Here is a 17,927-nt window from a genome sequence, read left to right as displayed (position 1 = left end):
TTGTCCCTCGTCCCAGTGAGCTAGCAGGATGAGGAGTTAGCTTCTAGAACTAAGTGTGTTCAACACTGCTCTTCAGTCTCCAAATTCAGGAACTGTCTCAATAGGAAAAAGGCAAAGGCAGAAAGTCGCTCCAAGTGAGGACCCAGGCTGCCAAATGTTGGTCTCAAACACATGTTCCCTGAACCTGGGCTTGGCTCCATGAGAAGAGCTCACAATGGAAACAGTGATGGCTGTTTGCTCAGGCAGCCAAGAGAATGAAAAGCGCATTGAAACCCGGCAGCGTCTCCATGGGGAGAGGCACTGCGGGCCCCTGGGTGGTGAGGCCAAGCTGACAGCAGAGCAGCGTCACAGAGCCCGTCCCCAGCATCCTTCTGCAGCTCAGCAACAGGCCTGTGTGCACCCTCGCAGGAAGTCACCGAGAATTAAACTGTGGGCAGCCCAAGCTTTGCCCAGCAACAGACACACACTCAGCCCAGTTTGCCCTGTTTTCATTGAATCTGATTCAGTTAATTGAGAGAAAGCAAAGAGTTCTTCTCAGTGTGCGTTCCCTGTCCCTCCCCTGTAAGACTTCACCAACTTCCTGTTTTATCACTGCCCCTTGTGGACTATTTTGACCTCCAGTGTCAGAATTTTGGGGGGCTCCAAAATCACCGCAGATGGTGACTGCAGCCATGAAATTAAAAGACGCTTACTCCTTGGAAGGAAAGTTATGACCAACCTAGATAGCATATTGAAAAGCAGAGACATTACTTTGCCAACAAAGGTCCATCTAGTCAAGGCTATGGTTTTTCCAGTGGTCATGTATGGATGTGAGAGTTGGACTGTGAAGAAAGCTGAGCACTGAAGAATTGATGCTTTTGAACTGTGGTGTTGGAGAGGACTCTTGAGAGTCCCTTGGACCGTAAGGAGATCCAACCTGTCCATCCTAAAGGAGATCAGTCCTGGGTGTTCATTGGAAGGACTGATGCTAAAGCTGAAACTCCAATACTTTGGCCACCTCATGAGAAGAGTTGACTCATTAGAAAAGACTCTGATGCTGGGAGGGATTGGGGGCAGGAGAAGAAGGGGACGAGAGAGGATGAGATGGCTGGATGGCGTCACTGACTCAATGCACATGAGTTTGAGTGAAGTCTGGGAGTTGGTGATGGACAGGGAGGCCTGGCATGCTGCATTCATGGGGTCGCAAAGAGTCAGACACGACTGAGCGACTGAACTGAGTGCCATTTCAGTTGGTATTTTCATGCCATACTTTCTGTCCTCTCCCCAGTGGTACTGTGACTGTCCTCCCAGCCCAGCACCTCAGTGACTGCCGGGCTGAGAAAAACAGCTGGCAGCCAAAGAACTAGGCTTTGGAGTGAGGGAGCAGGGGTCTCCACCGACTCCAGGGTTCGGTCACCTGTGCCAACACAGGCAGATCGTGCCTCCCAGTTCTCTGCCTCTCTCATCAAAGATGAGGGCCAATGAGAATTACTGTTTTGATTGCATGTACTTTGGGGAAATTCTGTTCTAAAATAAAGGATGGCACGTAAATTATGGTGCAAAGGTTTTAAGCCCAAATATATCCAGGAATTGGAAACCTTTAAAAAGTGGATGGAATAAACTGGAAAGCTACTTGTCCAAAGAGGAGCCATTTTGTTTTTGAGGAGAAGCAAGAAAGTTGTATTTCTAGATGTATGTTTAGGGGCCACGTAGAGACACAGGTGTTCGGTTTGTAACCTCTGGTCTAGCAGAACAAAGATGGATTTTGGCTACAGATTTGAGTTGTGGCTCCAGGAGGCTCTGAGCATCTGATCGTGGGTGGGTAAGTGCATTTTCAAGAGTGTCAGTATCCTTACCTTTGACTGAGGGTGGGGTGAGACACCGTTCAGCACAGGCTTGAGGAGGGCTGCTTGCCACGTGTCCAAGGCCAGCCTTGGTCTCCAGCTGCTGTTCATAAGGGACTCTTTTTTGCAGTTTACTGATCCGGATTTCCAGAGCTGCTTCTAACAAACCTGAGAGATCATCCATAGAAGGAGCCTGTTGGGCAAATGATTTGGAGCTCCGTGCTGTGCACCAGGCGTTTGCTCACATGCACCACCCCTTCCCACATCTGGAAGCAGCAGCCTGTCTCTAGCAGCTAAGGAGGCGAGGAAGCAGGGCTGTTGATCACAGAGATACATATAGATCCTCCTACCTAACTCTCGAGGCCTTGCCTTCGCAATGTCAACCACCAGCATTTTTTTTCTCCCTGAGGAAATAAAGATGAAAAGGGGAACTTTAAATCCCCAGTTGTGCTTTTTTAAAGCATTCTACCATTCAGTCTAATGAAGAGTGAGGCTTTTGAGAATAAAAACATGTACACCGCCTCCTGAATTCTCCTTGAAGCAGATGCTTGGGCTGCCTTTGGGAGTGGTGCCCTGGTTGCGCTGTGCTGGGTCTTTGCGGCTGCACGGCCTCTTCTCTTGCTGCCGTGAGCAGGGGCTACTGTCCGGCTGCGGTGCTCCAGCTCCTCCTCGCAGTGGCTTATCGTTGCGGAGCACAGGCCCCGGGGCCCGAGGGCTTCGGCAGCTGCAGCGCATGGACTCGGTGTCTGCGGTTCCCAGGCTCCAGAGCACAGGCTAAGCTGCTTCTCGGCATGTCCGCAGGATCTGCCCCAAGTGGGGATCAAACCCTGGCAGAGTCTTTACCACTGCACCACCAGGGATGTCTCTCTTTCCCAACTCTTAAAAGACAGTAGCTGTTCCAGATTGTTTTTCCTAGATTTTTTTTAAAGTTTTGCTTTTCCACATTTAGATGTTTAATTCATCTTGAATTTATTTGATGCATTATTTAATCTATATTCATATATATGTGTATATATATATATATATAAAACCAATTATAAAATAACAGATGAACAGGTTCATTCCCCCTTTGATTTTTCACGCCATCACGGCTATATTTTAAACATGGGTCTAACTCTGGGTTTCCGTTGTGTTCCCTGGTTTATGTGTCTGTTTCTTTGCCACATGGCACAGTCTTAATTACTTAATTACTGCTAACACAGATCTCCCTGGCTTGTTTTTCTTAACATTTCCTTGTTATTCTTGGCTTTTGCTCTCCAGTTAATGGACTTTTGCCAGCAACTGTCAGATTACACAGACATACACCTGATTGGGATTTTTATTGAAACTGTATTAAACTCACAGGTTAATCTGGGGGCAACATGCATTTTTATAGTCCTGGATGTTCCCATCCTTGAATATGGTGTATTAGGGTTATCTCTTTTTTATGTTCTTCAGTAATTTTTTCCATAAAGGTCTTACATATCATATTAAGTTTATTCCTATGCACATATTCATTTTACTTCTATTGAAAATGAATTTTTTCCTATAATATTCCCTAAATGGTCATAACTGGTGTATAGAAACATCAATATTTGTGACTGATCTGGTATCCACCAGCCACGGAGAACTTTCTTCCAATTCGTATAGATTATCTTAGGTTTTTCTGTGTAGATTAGCACCATCTGTCTATTACAGTGTCCTTCCTGATTCTTTTGCCTCTCCTTTACTTTTCCTCTCATTAGTTTTATGCCAGAACAAAGTTCAGAAAAGCACTGAGAGCAGACTTCTTAATAGCTTCATTGAGATATAATTCATATACCATAGAGTTCACCCTTCGGATTTCCTTTTTGAGTTACTGTTTTTAATAGGAATGCCTCTGAAATTTTACCGTATTAAGTAACCAACTGTTGCGGTCCCATTTGTTAGCTGGTTCATTATTTCCCTGATAACTTGTTATGCCATATGTTTTATACACAGATCAATTCCTAGGTTTTGTTCCATTAAAATATTTGTCTGTCCCAATGTCAGTACCACACTGCCTCATTCACCACAGCTTTATTTACTAAAATGTACATATTTGCTACACGTTTTTATGAATCCCCTTTATCAAACTAAAGACCTCTTAATTTACTTAGAAGTTAAATAGGTTTTGAGATGTTTTAGGTGCTGTTCCTTCATCTGTGAGATGAACATATAAGTCAGTGTCTGCAGGGCCCACACTCCTTTAGTCCGGCCTCGAAGGGTCTTGTCTGGAATGAAGAATGCTAACCTTCCATTTCTTGGGGCTTCCCTTGTGGCTCAGCTGGTAAAGAATCTGCCTGCAATGCAGGAGACCTGGGTTCTATCCCTGGGTTGGGAAGATCCCCTGCAGAAGGGAAAGGCTACCCGCTCCAGTATTCTGGCCCAGAGAATTCCATGGGGTCGCGAAGAGTCGGAGGCAACTGACCAACTTTCACTTTCACTTTTCCATTTGTTGGGGGAGTCTGAGTTCTGTAAAGAGCTGAAAGGTATTCTGTGTATCCCTTGACCTGGAACCAGAGCCTCGCCCACGGGCTTCACTACTGTTTCTAGGCTGCTCTTCCGAGGCTCTGCATCCACTCCCTTCCCTGATTTGTTGCCGTTCAGTCCCTAAGTACACGGACTACAGCAGGCCAGGCTCCTCTGTCCTCCACTCTCTCCCAGAGTTTGCTCAACTTTATGTCCATTAAGAGTTGGTGACTGCATCACCCTTCCTTGATTAACAGGGGTTTGAATCTGCCCTTTGGAACTCAGGGAAGGTCATGGAGGCTGGAGTCTATTTCCCTACAAGAACGGGTCACATGGAAAGGTTTCCATGCCCAGGAGCCACACAGGGTCCGCTCGGTTTCAGTAATAATGATACACCCACACAATGTAATACTAAAATAAATGAAAAGGCTTTCTATGAATTGGTATGGAAAGATCATCATGATATACTGTTCACTGAAAGTATATATAATGTGTTCTCTTTTGTATAAGAAACATTTTGAACATATATTCACATATAACTGGACTTCCAAAAACAAATTCTGAAAAGAATGTGCCAGTAAAAGAAGTTCCCCAAAAGGTGGAGGGTTAGGGTAGTCAGCAAACAGCAGTGGAAGGCCTTCTTGACACACACCTTTTTAGAGGTTCCACTGACCACTGAAAACAAGTCCCTCCTGACAGAGGCTCCCTGTGCCCAGCTGCTCTGCCATAGGCCCCACAAACCCTCCCCCTGGCCTGGCGGACGTAGGAGCTCCTTCCCTCACCCATCTAAAACAAGGTGAATGAAGGACACGGTCACACTGCAGTGCCTTTATAAGAGGAAGTTTTATTGTTAATTATTTACCTTAATAGTTTCAGAAAGAGGAACAGATTAGCTCAGTCCAACATGACTGGCAGTTGGCAAAATCTAGTAAAGCAGTGTTCTGATTGCTATGGATTTAATTTGGATGCTTTTAACACTTCACCATCTAACACTTCAAACATAATCCAGAATAAATGCATCATCTCCCCTTTCACTTTAATTCCCACCTCCCTCACTTCAATATGGAAATATCTTCATTAAATAAGATTCCCAGAGGAACAGGTTCTCTGGAGGGTATAGCCATGAGGACAGTGCACAAAAGAAAAACTCAAAATAAAACTCTGCAGATAATTTACTAGTCTAAGGAGACAAAACCTTCCAATATATTAAGAAGTAAATCCAGTTACAAATGCACGGATAGGTCTATGTGAAGAGGTTCTGGTAGAGTAACTGAAAATGGCCGGCTATGTACAAGATCCACAGCGGGAGCGCTGCACCAGCCCAGCGCCGGCCCTCAGAAGCCGAAAGTGTTCTCGCCACTGTAGGCCACGTACAAGAATCCATCTTCATCTTTTTCCTTCTCGTAAAGCTGTCCCATAGTTAGGCTTGAAACAGAGAAACAAAGAAAGAACACTGAGAATTGGGGTTGATGACCGAGTCCAGCTGTTGGGAGAAAAATGGCTTGAGGATAAGGAGCCCACTACTTTAGCTACTCTCCGTAACACCTCTGGTGGGCGGTTGATACAAGTAATTAGGCCTCGGGAATCGGGGATTAGACTAGCAGCAGCAGCCTATCTCAAGGCAAGGCCGCCAGCCCCAGCTCCCAGGGAGTGCTTTCACAATGCTTCCTGAACGCCAGGGGCAGGGGAGAAAACCGGAACAAGAGCCCATCTGTGGGAGCGGAGGACAAAGGTGGGCAAGAGTGCCTCCTTGCAGCTGGCCTCTCACGATTTATAACTAGTATCTGACATGATTCCTGTGGAACCTCCCCTGCCAGAAACCTGTGCCTGAGACCTGCATCGGCGTCATCAAAGGGAAGCTGCTCTCCTCACACGTAGTGCAAGAAGCTCTCAGATTGCATCGGGAGCCAAGGACGTCCTGCCTAAGAAGCCTCCATGAACAGACACTCTCCAGCTAAGCAGGCGGGGGAGGAGAGCTGGCTTTCCCTTAGCAGTACAACAGACTGCAGCAGGGGAGACCTGAGTGCGCTCTGCCATGAAGCCGAGCCGCACTGGCTCAAGACTAGGAACACCTGAGCTCTGGCCACCTGACTGCACTAGTGGAGACGAGCAGGAGGTCCAGACACGTGCTAAACAGGCATGACTACATCTGGGGGGAGCTGGGGTGTCAGCCAGAGCCAGCACTGACAGAGCAGTCTGGGAGCCAGCTCGAGACATCAGAGGTCACTAAACCCAGAAAGGTCACAACAGATGCTTCCATGCAGGACTCAGTAAAACCAGGGCCAGCGGGTACACAGAGAGGGGGTGGGGCCTCAAGATGGTAAGGACAAACTGCCCCACAGCCCTGCTTTGCTCCTGGCTGCTGTGAGAGACCTCCACGTAAACAGGGCAGAGACTACATTTCTGTATAAAGGGGAAGTTTCTTCCTGGCTCTCTCTCAGTTTAGAGGGCTGGCTGCTCATTTAACTTATATGCAGAGTGCATCATGAGAAACGCTGGGCTGGAAGAAACACAAGCTGGAATCAAGATTGCCGGGAGAAATATCAATAACCTCAGATATGCAGATGACACCACCCTTATGGCAGAAAGTGAAGAGGAACTAAAAAGCCTCTTGATGAAAGTGAAAGAGGAGAGTGAAAAAGTTGGCTTAAAGCTCAACATTCAGAAAACGAACATCATGGCATCTGGTCCCATCACTTCATGGGAAATAGATGGGGAAACAGTGGAAACAGTGTCAGACTTTATTTTTTGGGCTCCAAAATCACTGTGGATGGTTACTGCAGCCATGAAATTAAAAGACGCTTACTCCTTGGAAGAAAAGTTATGACCAAGCTAGATAGCATATTCAAAAGCAGAGACATTACTTTGCCGACTAAGGTCCATCTAGTCAAGGCTACGGTTTTTCCTGTGGTCGTGTATGGATGTGAGAGTTGGACTATGAAGAAAGCTGAGCACCAAAGAATTGATGCTTTTGAACTGTGGTGTTGGAGAAGACTTTTGAGAGTCCCTTGGACTGCAAGGAAATCCAACCAGTCCATTCTGAAGGAGATCAGCCCTGGGATTTCTTTGGAGGGAATGATGCTAAAGCTGAAACTCCAGTACTTTGGCCACCTCATGCAAAGAGTTGACTCTTTGGAAAAGACCCTGATGCTGGGAGGGATTGGGGGCAGGAAGAAAAGGGGACGACAGAGGATGAGATGGCTGGACGGTATCACTGACTTGATGGACGTTGAGTCTGGGTGAACTCCGGGAGTTGGTGATGGACAGGAAGGCCTGGCGTGCTGCAATTCATGGGGTCGCAAAGAGTCGGACACGACTGAGCGACTGAACTGAACAGTGTGGGCAGGTGAGAATTAGTAACCATGTAGGAGTGGATGAGTATGAATACAGAATAGCCTGTCCTGTACAATTAGAACTGTGCTCTGCCAGGCTCTGAGGTGGCTTTTGTACAATAAGGACTCCCTGAAGCAGCACTGTCCATGAGAAGTCTCTGCTCTGATAGAAACGTTTCCGCTGTCCGACGCAATGGCCACTGTGTATCTGTGCTCAGCGCTTGAAAAGCGGTTCATCTGAACTGTGATGTGCTCCAAGCGTAAAGTATACACAAGGTTCAAAGTGTCCAAGTAGAGAGAAAAGATGCACGATTATCTCAATCTCGATTACCTGTGGAAATGATGGCATTTTGGGTCTATCAGATAGGTAGGTATACTATCCTTGTTTAACGTGGCTGCTAGAATATGCAGAATCACACAGGTGGCCTGTGTGCCACTTTATGGACTGCCCTGCCCTGGAACACGTGAGGACCCGGGGGCAGCCTGTTCCGAGTGGCAGGCCTCCACCTCAGCTGCAGAAACAATGAGGAGCTTGAAAAACATGCCCAAGCCCTCCCCCAGACCAATTAAAGCAGAATCTGGAGGTAGGACCCAGGGGTCAATAAGTTTTAAGATGCCCAAGATGATTCCTAGTGCAGCCAAGCTGAGAAACCAGCCTTTTGCCACAGGGGGAGATGCCTATCTATAAGAGCACCTTACTAGGAAGAAGAGTGACAAGGCAGGAGTGAGGAGCCAGCAACTAGCACAAGGTTGGAATGAGTAGCCACGTCTCTCACAAAGACTTTTAGCTCTGGTGGCTGGCACCCTAAAAGTGAAGTGAAAGTGAAGTCACTCAGTCGTGTCCAACTCTTTGCGACCCCATGGACTGTAGGCCACCGAGCTCCTCAGTCCATGGAATTTTCCAGGCAAGAGTACTGGAGTGGATTGCCATTTCCTTCTCCAGGGAATCTTCCCAACCCAGGGATTGAACCCGGGTCTCCCGCACTGTGGGCAGACGCTTTACCGTCTAAGCCACCGGGGAAGCCCACTGGCACCCTAAGGAACATTGCTTTCCCCTGAGAATCCTCAAAATGAGGCAAAGGGGAAGAGAGCTACTGCTATCGCCACCACTCCGCACCACGTGGCACAAGAGTCCAGGGTGGTCTTGATGAGACCTGAGCTGCAATTTCCCCAGTACCGTTGCTTCCCACAGGGCCTGGGAGCAGCAGGCACTGTGTGCAAGCCGAGGGCAGCACCCCCTGGACGTCTATGTCAGGTTTGGTTCCATGCGCCAGGCTTAAGTTCTGCTCTTCTAGCAAGTTACAAGCTCAAGGGCAGTGATTCGAAATCCTGCTGCTGAGTTAGGAATATCCAAGGAGCTTTATAAATCCCCAACTCTGAACACTGTCTGCAGTGAACAATGACCATGGACCCCCTGCGAAGGCAAGCTCTGAGACTCTGACGGGGTAGGGGAGGGAGCGCTATAATCATGTGGCTTTCTGTCTTTAGAGTCCATTGTCTTTTGGTAAAACTTGGGTTTATAAATCTGTTTAACAGTGCCCTAGCAGCTACAGAGGCCGGTCATAAAAACCCTAACTGTGACAGCAAACACTTATGTGCCAAGCACTTGCTCTAAGTGTATTTCATACATGACTCTTTACCCTCGGAACAGTCTTAGGAGGCAGGCACAATCATAACCCATAGTTCAGACAATAAAAGTGAAGCCCAGAGGTTAAATAATTCTCCCCAGATCACAAAGCTGGGAGGCATTCTTGCCACCGAGTTGTGCTGCCTTCACGCGAACACACAACTGGACCTCACAGCCGAGTGTCAGCGCTCCTGTACCTTCTGCAAAGATCGCCCTTGGAACGGCGCTCCTCACATACACACATACAGCATCACCTGGGTGTCTTGTTAAAATGCCATTTGGACTGGGAAGGTCAAGGTCAAGCCTGAGGTTCTACATTTCAAACACGTTCCCAGGGACGCCACTGCTGCAGCCTCTGTATCCACACCGAGCAGGTCTTAGGGCCCCGCCTTCAGATCGTGTTCATAACTCGGTGGCTTTGCCTAATGACTTTAAGAGCCCACTCGCTGTTCTGTTTCTCTGCCATGCAGCATCTTACGGAGCCTACTCAGTTGGCAAGAGCACTGTGTCCTTATACTCAGGTATCCCTTGGGCAGGAACTTGAAAACTGCTCACAGCTGGGATCTAAATGCTCCAGTCCACGCGCATGACTGGACACCTGTTTCCAAGGCTTCCTAGTGCCGAGAAAGCATCTGTACAGTATGATTTGAAAACAGCACTTGTGGGATCAGGCCACACACACAGAATAACTCGGTCTGGAGCCAAAAGAGAGCTGGGCTACAAATATAGTTTAAGAAAAGTAATTTAAAAAAACAATTCCCATTAAAAGGATAGCCAAGTGGAAGTTCAGGGATGTAAATCGCACTTCTCTTCTCCAGGGCACAGCAGAAGGCTGGCTGCTCCTTTCCAACAAGCCCCATGCCGCTGAGAAGCGGGGCCCCTCGGGATTCGGAGGCCCAGGGCACTCAGCACAGGCAGGCCGCCGCTGGAGCGCCAGGTCGGCGCAGGCAGGCAGGCTGCTCGAATGCGTCGGTCAGGCTGGCAACCCACAGGCAGCACTGCAACACCAAGGATTCCTGCCCGAGTTACGGCTACAGAAGACACCCAAGGACGACCCCCAGCCCAGCACTAACGCACACTGCTGCGGCATCGTGTGTTACAGGCATCTAAGAAGGACGCCACCTTCAAGCTCTCAGTCTGACAGGGAAGAAACAGGAAAAGCCAACAGCAGATTTGAGGCAAGCTAAGGTGTGGTGGGACCCTGAGTGGCATGACCCTAAACTGCTCCCTAAAGCCTTGTCCCCCACCCCTCCATTCAAGATCAAACAGGTCTAGACAAACTAATCGGTAATAAAGGCACTTTTCAGAAGGACCCACATCTAAGAAGAGCCATGCTGCTGAGGACAAACTAGTTTTAAGCTACTCGACAGCTTATGAATCGGGGGCGGCTGACCTAGAATCGTGGACACCCCGTCCCTGCACCAGCTTTCCTCAGCCCCGGCCAAGGTCAGCTTATGGAGGCTGTGGGATCCAGCCTGACTCATGAATTGGCTGGACCAATGGGCCACCTGGCCATCCATCTGCTTTGAAGCCCACGTGCTTCCACTAGACCTGGATCTGTCTCTTTTCCAGCGGGGGAAGCGGGGTGGGGGGCGAGGGGAGAGGACAGTGGCTACTGCTGTGGACCCTGGAAAGACACTGGCCTCAAAGTTAAAATTAATATGGCCCTAGAGGCTCCCTAAAATACAAAAAATTAACCACTGCTTATTCTTTTTATCAGGTTTTTCTCTGATATAAATACTCTATTCCACTACTAAAATAAACCCTGCTTTGAAGAGGTATTTACCCAGAAGTGCTCAAAAGTGTTGAATTGAAGCATATTTCTAAATAAAGTTTAAATGAACTGTAAGACATCATAACTTCTTTTACACAGTACCTTTCTAAGAGCCAGGAACAAAAGAACTAACAAAAAAAGAGCCAGGAACAATTAAATACTGTAATACTAAACAGCACAGATCTCCCAACGTAACATTCCCAAATTACAACATCTTCAGTTCAGTTCAGTTCAGTCACTCAGTTGTGTCCTACTCTTTGCGACCCCATGAATCGCAGCACACCAGGCTTCCCTGTCCATCACCAACTCTCGGAGTCTAACCAAACTCATGTGCATCGAGTCCGTGACGCCATCCAGCCATCTCACCCTCTCTTGTCCCCTTCTCCTCCTGCCCCCAATCCCTCCCAGCATCAGGGTCTTTTCCAATGAGTCAACTCTTCACATGAGGTGGCCAAAGTATTGGATATTATTTAATTTAATAATATACCCCAGTTTCTATTTTAAACAAGGGATTAATAAGACTCTTATCTGTGCTCTAAACAAAGACCACAAGGTAGGCCCCACTGCCAGGTCTGGGTTCCCCACTAAAGCTTTGACTGGAAAGCTTATACAATAATGATATTCTTTCTCAAGTCCTGTCTGCACCAAGACACGGTTTTCCTTTTGTTTCCAGCCTGATTCTAGATGCAGGCACCTAGGCAGAGAATTCAACTTTCCAATGCTAAATGGGAAAAGGCAGTTGAGATCTCCCCTTTCTAAAAAAAAAAAAAAAAAACTCAGAAAGGATTTAAAATGTACAATGTACAATTCTTATGGACTTGCTTCTGTCTGTATTTCTAGAGTCATTATTAACACTGACTACTCAAACAATAATCACACTATTTTACAGGATGGTCGCCTGTGTCCCGGAACACTCAAGCCCACCCTAAGGCAAGAATAATGAAGTTGCTTTTGCTCAGCCTCAGACATAAGCAATCCTTGTGTAGATATGCTTGTTATGGGATGGGGGAGGGCTCATCCTTTCTCAACTGTGATTTCCCCAGCCACTCTCCAAAGGCTGCAAACACTGGCTAATGGTTAAAGGAGGCTCCACGCTTCCCTAAGGAGGCTGGAAAGTGCTAAGGAAGAAGCTCCTACTGCCTTGGGGAGGAAGTGATGAAGCTGAGTCAAAACTGTAGCTTTAGGAGGAGACTGCCAATCTTGTCTGTGCAGGAATCAGGTGATCAGGTGATCAGCCCAAGGATGTCACATGCCTCTTTTGTTTATAAGCAAACTTGTTTTGAAGACTAAAACCCCCAAACAAAGAACTGCTGCCTTAAATGTGGGCCAGGAAGTCATTAACTGGAGCCAAAGGCGCTGAAGGATCTGGGTGGAGGGGCTGGTTAGTGTGCCTTGGGTCACCACTGTAACCTGTTTTAAGGAGGATTCTTACCAGGTTGGAAAAGCAAATAAAACTTAAGAGAGAAAGCAGCCTCTGCTACCCTGAGAATCACTTTTCATTTCCAATTCTACTGGGGGAGAGGCATTAGTTAAAATCTGCAGCCATTGTAATTGCTACATTAACATAATCTTAATGTCTCCAGAAGCCTGCTTCATTTCTTCAAAAAGTATCAGAAGATCAGGATCAAGGAAAACAAAACTCAAGGCTACAGGTCCTACTCACAAACTTTTTCCCACCAAGAAGCCAACTCTGGGAAGGAGAACACACAGGGCCGTCAAGGAGCTGCACAAGCTGCAGGTGGCATGAAGATTGATTTACCTCCACCTCCCCACCACCTTCAAGGAAACGGAACATGACTGCAGATGCCCAGGGCTTCCCTAGCCTCCCTGGAGAAGAATGCACCCAGCACCACAGTGCCCAGAGGCCTGGAAGGAAGGCCGAGAGCCCAGCGGGGTGACAAGATGACCCCTGGCAACACCACAGCTTCCTAAGCTCGAGCTGTAAGCAGGCCATGGCGCCCATTAGGCAGAGCCTGGCCTTTCTCCTCAGGCAGAGCCTTGGCCTAATGGAAGGCAGACCTTCCATTCGCCCCTGCTGCTACTGCTGCTGCTAAGTCGCTTCAGTCATGTCCGACTCTATGCGACCCCATAGACGGCAGCCCACCAGGCTCCCCCGTCCCTGGGATTCTCCAGGCAAGAACACTGGAGTGGGTTGCCATTTCCTTCTCCAATGCGTGAAAGTGAAATCGCTCAGTCGTGTCCGACCCTCAGCGACCCCACAGACTGCAGCCCACCAGGCTCCTCCGTCCATGGGATTTTCCACGCAATCCTCTGCCAAACATCAGGAAGCAGAAGTGTCAGAGAATGGGAAAGAGAAAACCTTAAAAATAGCCAAAGTTATTCCATTCGTAGGAAATGGGACTAGAATTTGGCTTAGGCCTTTCTTGGAGTTTTCAAGGATTTTCAAAAGCAGCATATTTTGGCTACACTGGGCTAGTTCCCAGGGCTTCTTAAAGCCTTAGCATCAGAAGTACTACTTTTGGGGGGATAACAAAATGAAACTCAGGAGGAAGGGGGCCAGCATCTGGCTCTGTTACTCAAATCAGTAACAGAAAAGAACTGACCAGGGGTACAGATTGAGCCAGAAAATTCTCCTCTCTCCACAGGAGACTAAAGCTAGGCTGTCGCCTACCTTGAAGAGAACTGTAATGCCCCTGCCTCAATTCAGGCCCCAAATATCCCAAAGACTGCTTCCAGGCAGCACAACCGCAAGAACAAGAGGGCAGCTACTGACAGAGCAAAGGGAGGTGTAAGTCTGTAAAGAGCCGTCTCCGGGTACCTGAGGCTCAGGCAGCGGACTCTCACAGTGGCCAGGACTGAGCCTGGAGAGCGAGCGAGCAGGCAGGGTGCTTAACTGAAGCTGAGCTTCAGCAGGGCCCACAGGCTCCTGGGGAAGAACGACAGGACTTATTTCATGGATCATTTGGAAAAAAACCTCATTTCAGGCTTCAGTTCTACTGATGGCTTAAGCCTAATTAAGTCCCGAACTATTAAAAAGGATTCTTGGGTATCTGAGGCTGAATTTCATCTTTTTTTTAAAAAAAGTCCAGGCCTTGCTCTGTTTTCTTAACCCAAAGTACACACACATCTATTGCAGCCCTTTCTTGTTTTCCTTGAGCTCCTGATGTCAGGGAGCACAAAATTCAGATTTCTAATCAGGATCTCTAAAAGTTTTCAGACTTCCAAAGTTTTGAGTCCTGTAAGCAACCAAGCAGATGTCCAATACCAGTAAACACCCCTCACCTGGACTGTGGGACTGTCTTATCCACAAACAGGAAGATTGCCTTTTCAGAAGGAAGCTGGATCCTTTTCCTGATGATCCACATGAACTGAGCCACAGTGATGTCGGATGGAACCAGATACTTCCGTTTGTCAATGTCAACAATCTGAGAGCCTGAGACCTTTTCCACAATCACCTGCAAAAGCAAAGTACGGTCATGACTGGATTGCTAACGTGATGCTCTGGCTTTGCATTGCTGGAGTGCTGATTAACAGTGTGTGGGCAAGGAGGTGGGTGGGAAATGGCATAACATGAGCAAATATGCCCCTGGCTTAATACACCACACACTCTGGAGATTAAGAATTGATATACATGTGTTACAGGAAACAGCAAGTGCTTTTCTGTGGTCAATTATTAATACAGTTCTCATCCCTGATCTCAGCATGCATAAGAGAAACACAGCTCTCACTACAAAGTTTTTCAATACTTTGGGCAGACTCAAGAATATATGGTGAAGGGTTCCTCTACAGCCTCTTACTCCAGGGCCCCAGAATGTATCTGCCTTCACACTACAGGGGAATTAAGATCCCAAGGAACACAGGAAATGAGAAGGGACAGATCAATGGGGATGACTGGCAACTCCAGGCAGCCAAGGACCAAGCTCTTCACTTGGCCTGTTGCTTCTCTCTGAACTAAGTTTCAAATCTATCCCTCCTGCCTCTCCCCAAAGGAACTGTTACAAGCAATAAACTACAATAACAGGCCTGGATGTCCTCAAAAATAAATAAGGGTTACAGAAATTATTTCCCCCATCAAGGGATAAATACAGGATAAGCATTATTGATCAGCAGCGGCTCAGACTTTTTTTTTTTTTGGCCAGCAAAGGATGACAGGGTCAGGGTGAGAAAAGGGAACCAGAAGTCAGGTAAAGAGGAAGGCGCAAAGTTAAAGATGAATGTCCTGAGACTTAAGTACCACTTTCAAGATCAAAGTGAACGTCTCCCTCCACCACCATTCCCTAAAGTGGTTGTGACCTGTCGCCCTGTCCTAGAACATCATTTCTTACATAATTGGCTAGGGAGCCCAGAGGCTGCAGACAGCTCGCTGGCCTAGATCGCGAGGTTCAGCACCGAAGCAACCTGAACAGCATCCACTACAGCCCGTCAAGTCGCGCCCCTCGACGGCCCCTTACCCAGTGTGGCCCATCTGCCACCACAACCGTGACTGTAGTCTAAACTTGTCAACTGTTGAGCAGCCTGGGCCCCACCACCGGCCCTAGACGGCAGGGGTGACAGGGAGGCGAGGGGGCGGGGAATGCACTCACCGGAACCCGGTCGGGGTATTTCGCTCGGATCTTCGCAGATTCCACGCATCTGTGTTCTGAGGAAGAAACACACGGGGCTGACGGCCGCGCCTGCCCGCCGGCCGGCTCCCAGAACCCCGGCCCTCCTCCCTCTGGGACCTGCGCACGCCCCCGGTCTTCGTGAGCGTCCGGGCGGGCCCGGTCCTCGGGGCCCCGGCTCCAGCAGGGCCCGCAGCGGGCGGCCCGGGGCGTGTGGGCAACAGCCCTGGGGGCCAGGACCTCGGCCGCCCGAGCCCCAAGGGAAGCACCCGCCCCGCCCGGCCCAGCCTGGGGCGGCCCGAGTGGGGGAGGGGGCCCCCGCCGCCCCCGCCCCCACGGCCGGGCCAGCGGCCGAGCGCTCACCCAGCGAGTGGTCCTCCTTGAACATCCACTTCATGGCGGCGGCGAAGAAGGGACGCAGCCGGCTCTCGGAGCCGCGGAGCTCAGCGAACCAACCACAACAACAACGACGGCGGCAGCGGCGGTGACTACACGGCAGGCGGGACTTCCGGCTGCCGGAGCCTAGCAACCGGGAGGGGCGGGGCTTCCGGCGCGGCTCGCGGGACACCGCGTCAAGGGGCGGGGCCGCGCGTCAAGGGGCGGGGCAGGAGAGGGGCGTAGAGGGGCTCTCGGCGGAGCGGGGAATAGAGTGGGCGACTGGGAGGTCTGTGAGGGATACTGATGACTGCGGAGCGGGTATTCGAGAGCAGGTAGCAGGCGTGGGGTCTCGGTGGACGTTAGTAAAGGGAAGAGGTGAGAAGGTCCGGCCGACAGGATAGAGTCCTTACAGGAGTCTGTTCAATAGACAAGTCTGACTGGGGCGTTGGTGACAAGAGGGCAATTTTGTAGGTTTCAGTGACAGAAGAGGTTGCTCTGGTGGCCTGTGACGGCAAGGGGTCTACTTAGGGCTTTGACACTTTGGGGAGGATTCTTTGGAGTGACTGCAGGTTCAGGGCTCAGTCTGAGGGATGTGACTGGTTTGAGGGGACTGTGTGGAGAGGGGTACTGATGACAACGCGGGAGTTCAGTACTGAGGACAATCATAATTGTTGCGTTGGACCTAGGAATTGGGATTTGAAACAAATCCCAGCTCCTTCCCTTATTCACGAATAAATGAATAAACGTTTAAGAAAAGTTATATTAACTATGCATTTAGGGAGTGTAACACCACACTGATCACAAAGAGACCATTTAACCTTAATTGCCAGAGGAGTTAGAGGTGACTGACTGTCAGACCCAGAGAATTCCCCTGATACCCAGTCATGAAGTGGGTTTCTTTGGCATTCAGCATCACAACCTAAGGGGTGTGTGTGTGTGTGTGTGTCCTGCCTTCAGGTTCTCCAGTGACTATTCCTTTCTTCCTCCAAGACTCACCAGGGCAGTGTGCTCTGGTTCATCCCTCTGTTTATGAGCTGGTGAATATGTAAGAAGATATTCACTTAATTGGGCATGTGATCCTTGCCACGTGCTTGCGATTCTGATGCATCTGAAAGGCTTGTATGTTTGAATATTGTCATTTATCATTTCCTAAGTTGAAATTCCTGATGGATGCTGTGGAATATAGCTTCATTCTAGAAGTATTTCTTGTTATTTTAACATTAACCTTAATTGCCAGAGGAGTTAGAGGTGACTGATTGTCGGACTGTTTTTTATGAAAAATCCTTTGAATTTCATGCCTGGAAATTTTTGTTGTTGCATGAAAGAGCACTGTTCTAAGTGTTGGTGAAAAGCAGCAAACAGAACAGACAATACTTCCACTCTTACGGAGTTTGCATTCTAGTGGGACAAAATGAAAAAAAATATGTTGGGTAATGATAGGTGCTGTTTAGAAAAATAAAGCATACTTGGTAACTAGTGAGTCACCGTGATGGTGGGAGTGAATGCTAATTAGATAAAGTGGTTGACATATTTCTGGGAATACGAAGGAGTCCCATGTGACTGGAGCTGAATATATAAGAAGGTGTGCATTAGGAAGTGAGACCAAAGAGATCTAGAAAAGTGGGTTGAGCTTTGAATTCCATTTGAAGAACTTTAGATTTTATTTAGAATGGAATGAGAAGGCAGTGGAGGGTTATAAGCAAAAGTGTGACATGATATGACTTTCCTAGCTTCTGTGTAGACAGTAGATTATAGGGGGTTGAGGATGGAAGTAAGGGAACAGTTAAGAGGCTATTGTGATAATCCAGGTATAAGATGATGTTGGTTTAACCCAAGATAGTATCTGTGGAGGTGATGGGAAGCAGCTGTGTTCTAGATACATTTTGAAGGTAGATCCAACAAAATTTGCTGATCAATCGAATATGATTCGTGAGGAACAAGTCTAAGTCAGGGTTTTGGAAT

General features: G+C 48.3%; 2 protein-coding genes across 3 annotated transcripts in view; one reads left to right on the top strand and one right to left on the bottom strand.

Moving 5' to 3' along the window:
* Positions 1-2,261, top strand: part of ADAT1 (adenosine deaminase tRNA specific 1) — a 38,236-nt gene extending 35,975 nt beyond the window's left edge. For both annotated transcript variants that reach the window (XM_069549611.1, XM_069549608.1), the window contains one exon: positions 1,954-2,261. In XM_069549611.1, the coding sequence (XP_069405712.1) occupies positions 1,954-2,113 (160 nt within the window). In that variant the 3' untranslated portion in view covers positions 2,114-2,261. The remainder of the gene's footprint in view (positions 1-1,953) is intronic.
* A 2,859-nt stretch (positions 2,262-5,120) lies between these two features.
* Positions 5,121-16,162, bottom strand: GABARAPL2 (GABA type A receptor associated protein like 2). Its single transcript, XM_069549622.1, has 4 exons — positions 15,951-16,162; positions 15,570-15,625; positions 14,269-14,441; positions 5,121-5,717 (listed from the first exon to the last, which is right to left on the bottom strand). The coding sequence occupies exons 1-4, from the start codon at positions 15,982-15,984 to the stop codon at positions 5,627-5,629; spliced, it is 354 nt and encodes a 117-aa protein (XP_069405723.1). The 5' UTR covers positions 15,985-16,162; the 3' UTR covers positions 5,121-5,626.
* Positions 16,163-17,927: the final 1,765 nt, after the last annotated feature.

This window comes from Ovis canadensis, chromosome 14 (assembly GCF_042477335.2).
Source record: "Ovis canadensis isolate MfBH-ARS-UI-01 breed Bighorn chromosome 14, ARS-UI_OviCan_v2, whole genome shotgun sequence".
Taxonomy (NCBI): domain Eukaryota; kingdom Metazoa; phylum Chordata; class Mammalia; order Artiodactyla; family Bovidae; genus Ovis; species Ovis canadensis.
The sequence above is the reverse complement of the archived record's forward strand: the minus strand, read 5'-3'. Positions and strand labels throughout refer to the sequence as shown.

Coding starts and splice junctions, on each gene's coding strand:
- GABARAPL2 (XM_069549622.1), bottom strand. CDS start 15,984: ATGAAGTGGATGTTCAAGGAGGACCACTCGCTGG. Junction 15,626..15,950: donor CAAGGAGGACCACTCGCTGG/GTGAGCGCTCGG, acceptor TTTCTTCCTCAG/AACACAGATGCGTGGAATCT. Junction 14,442..15,569: donor AATACCCCGACCGGGTTCCG/GTGAGTGCATTC, acceptor TTGCTTTTGCAG/GTGATTGTGGAAAAGGTCTC.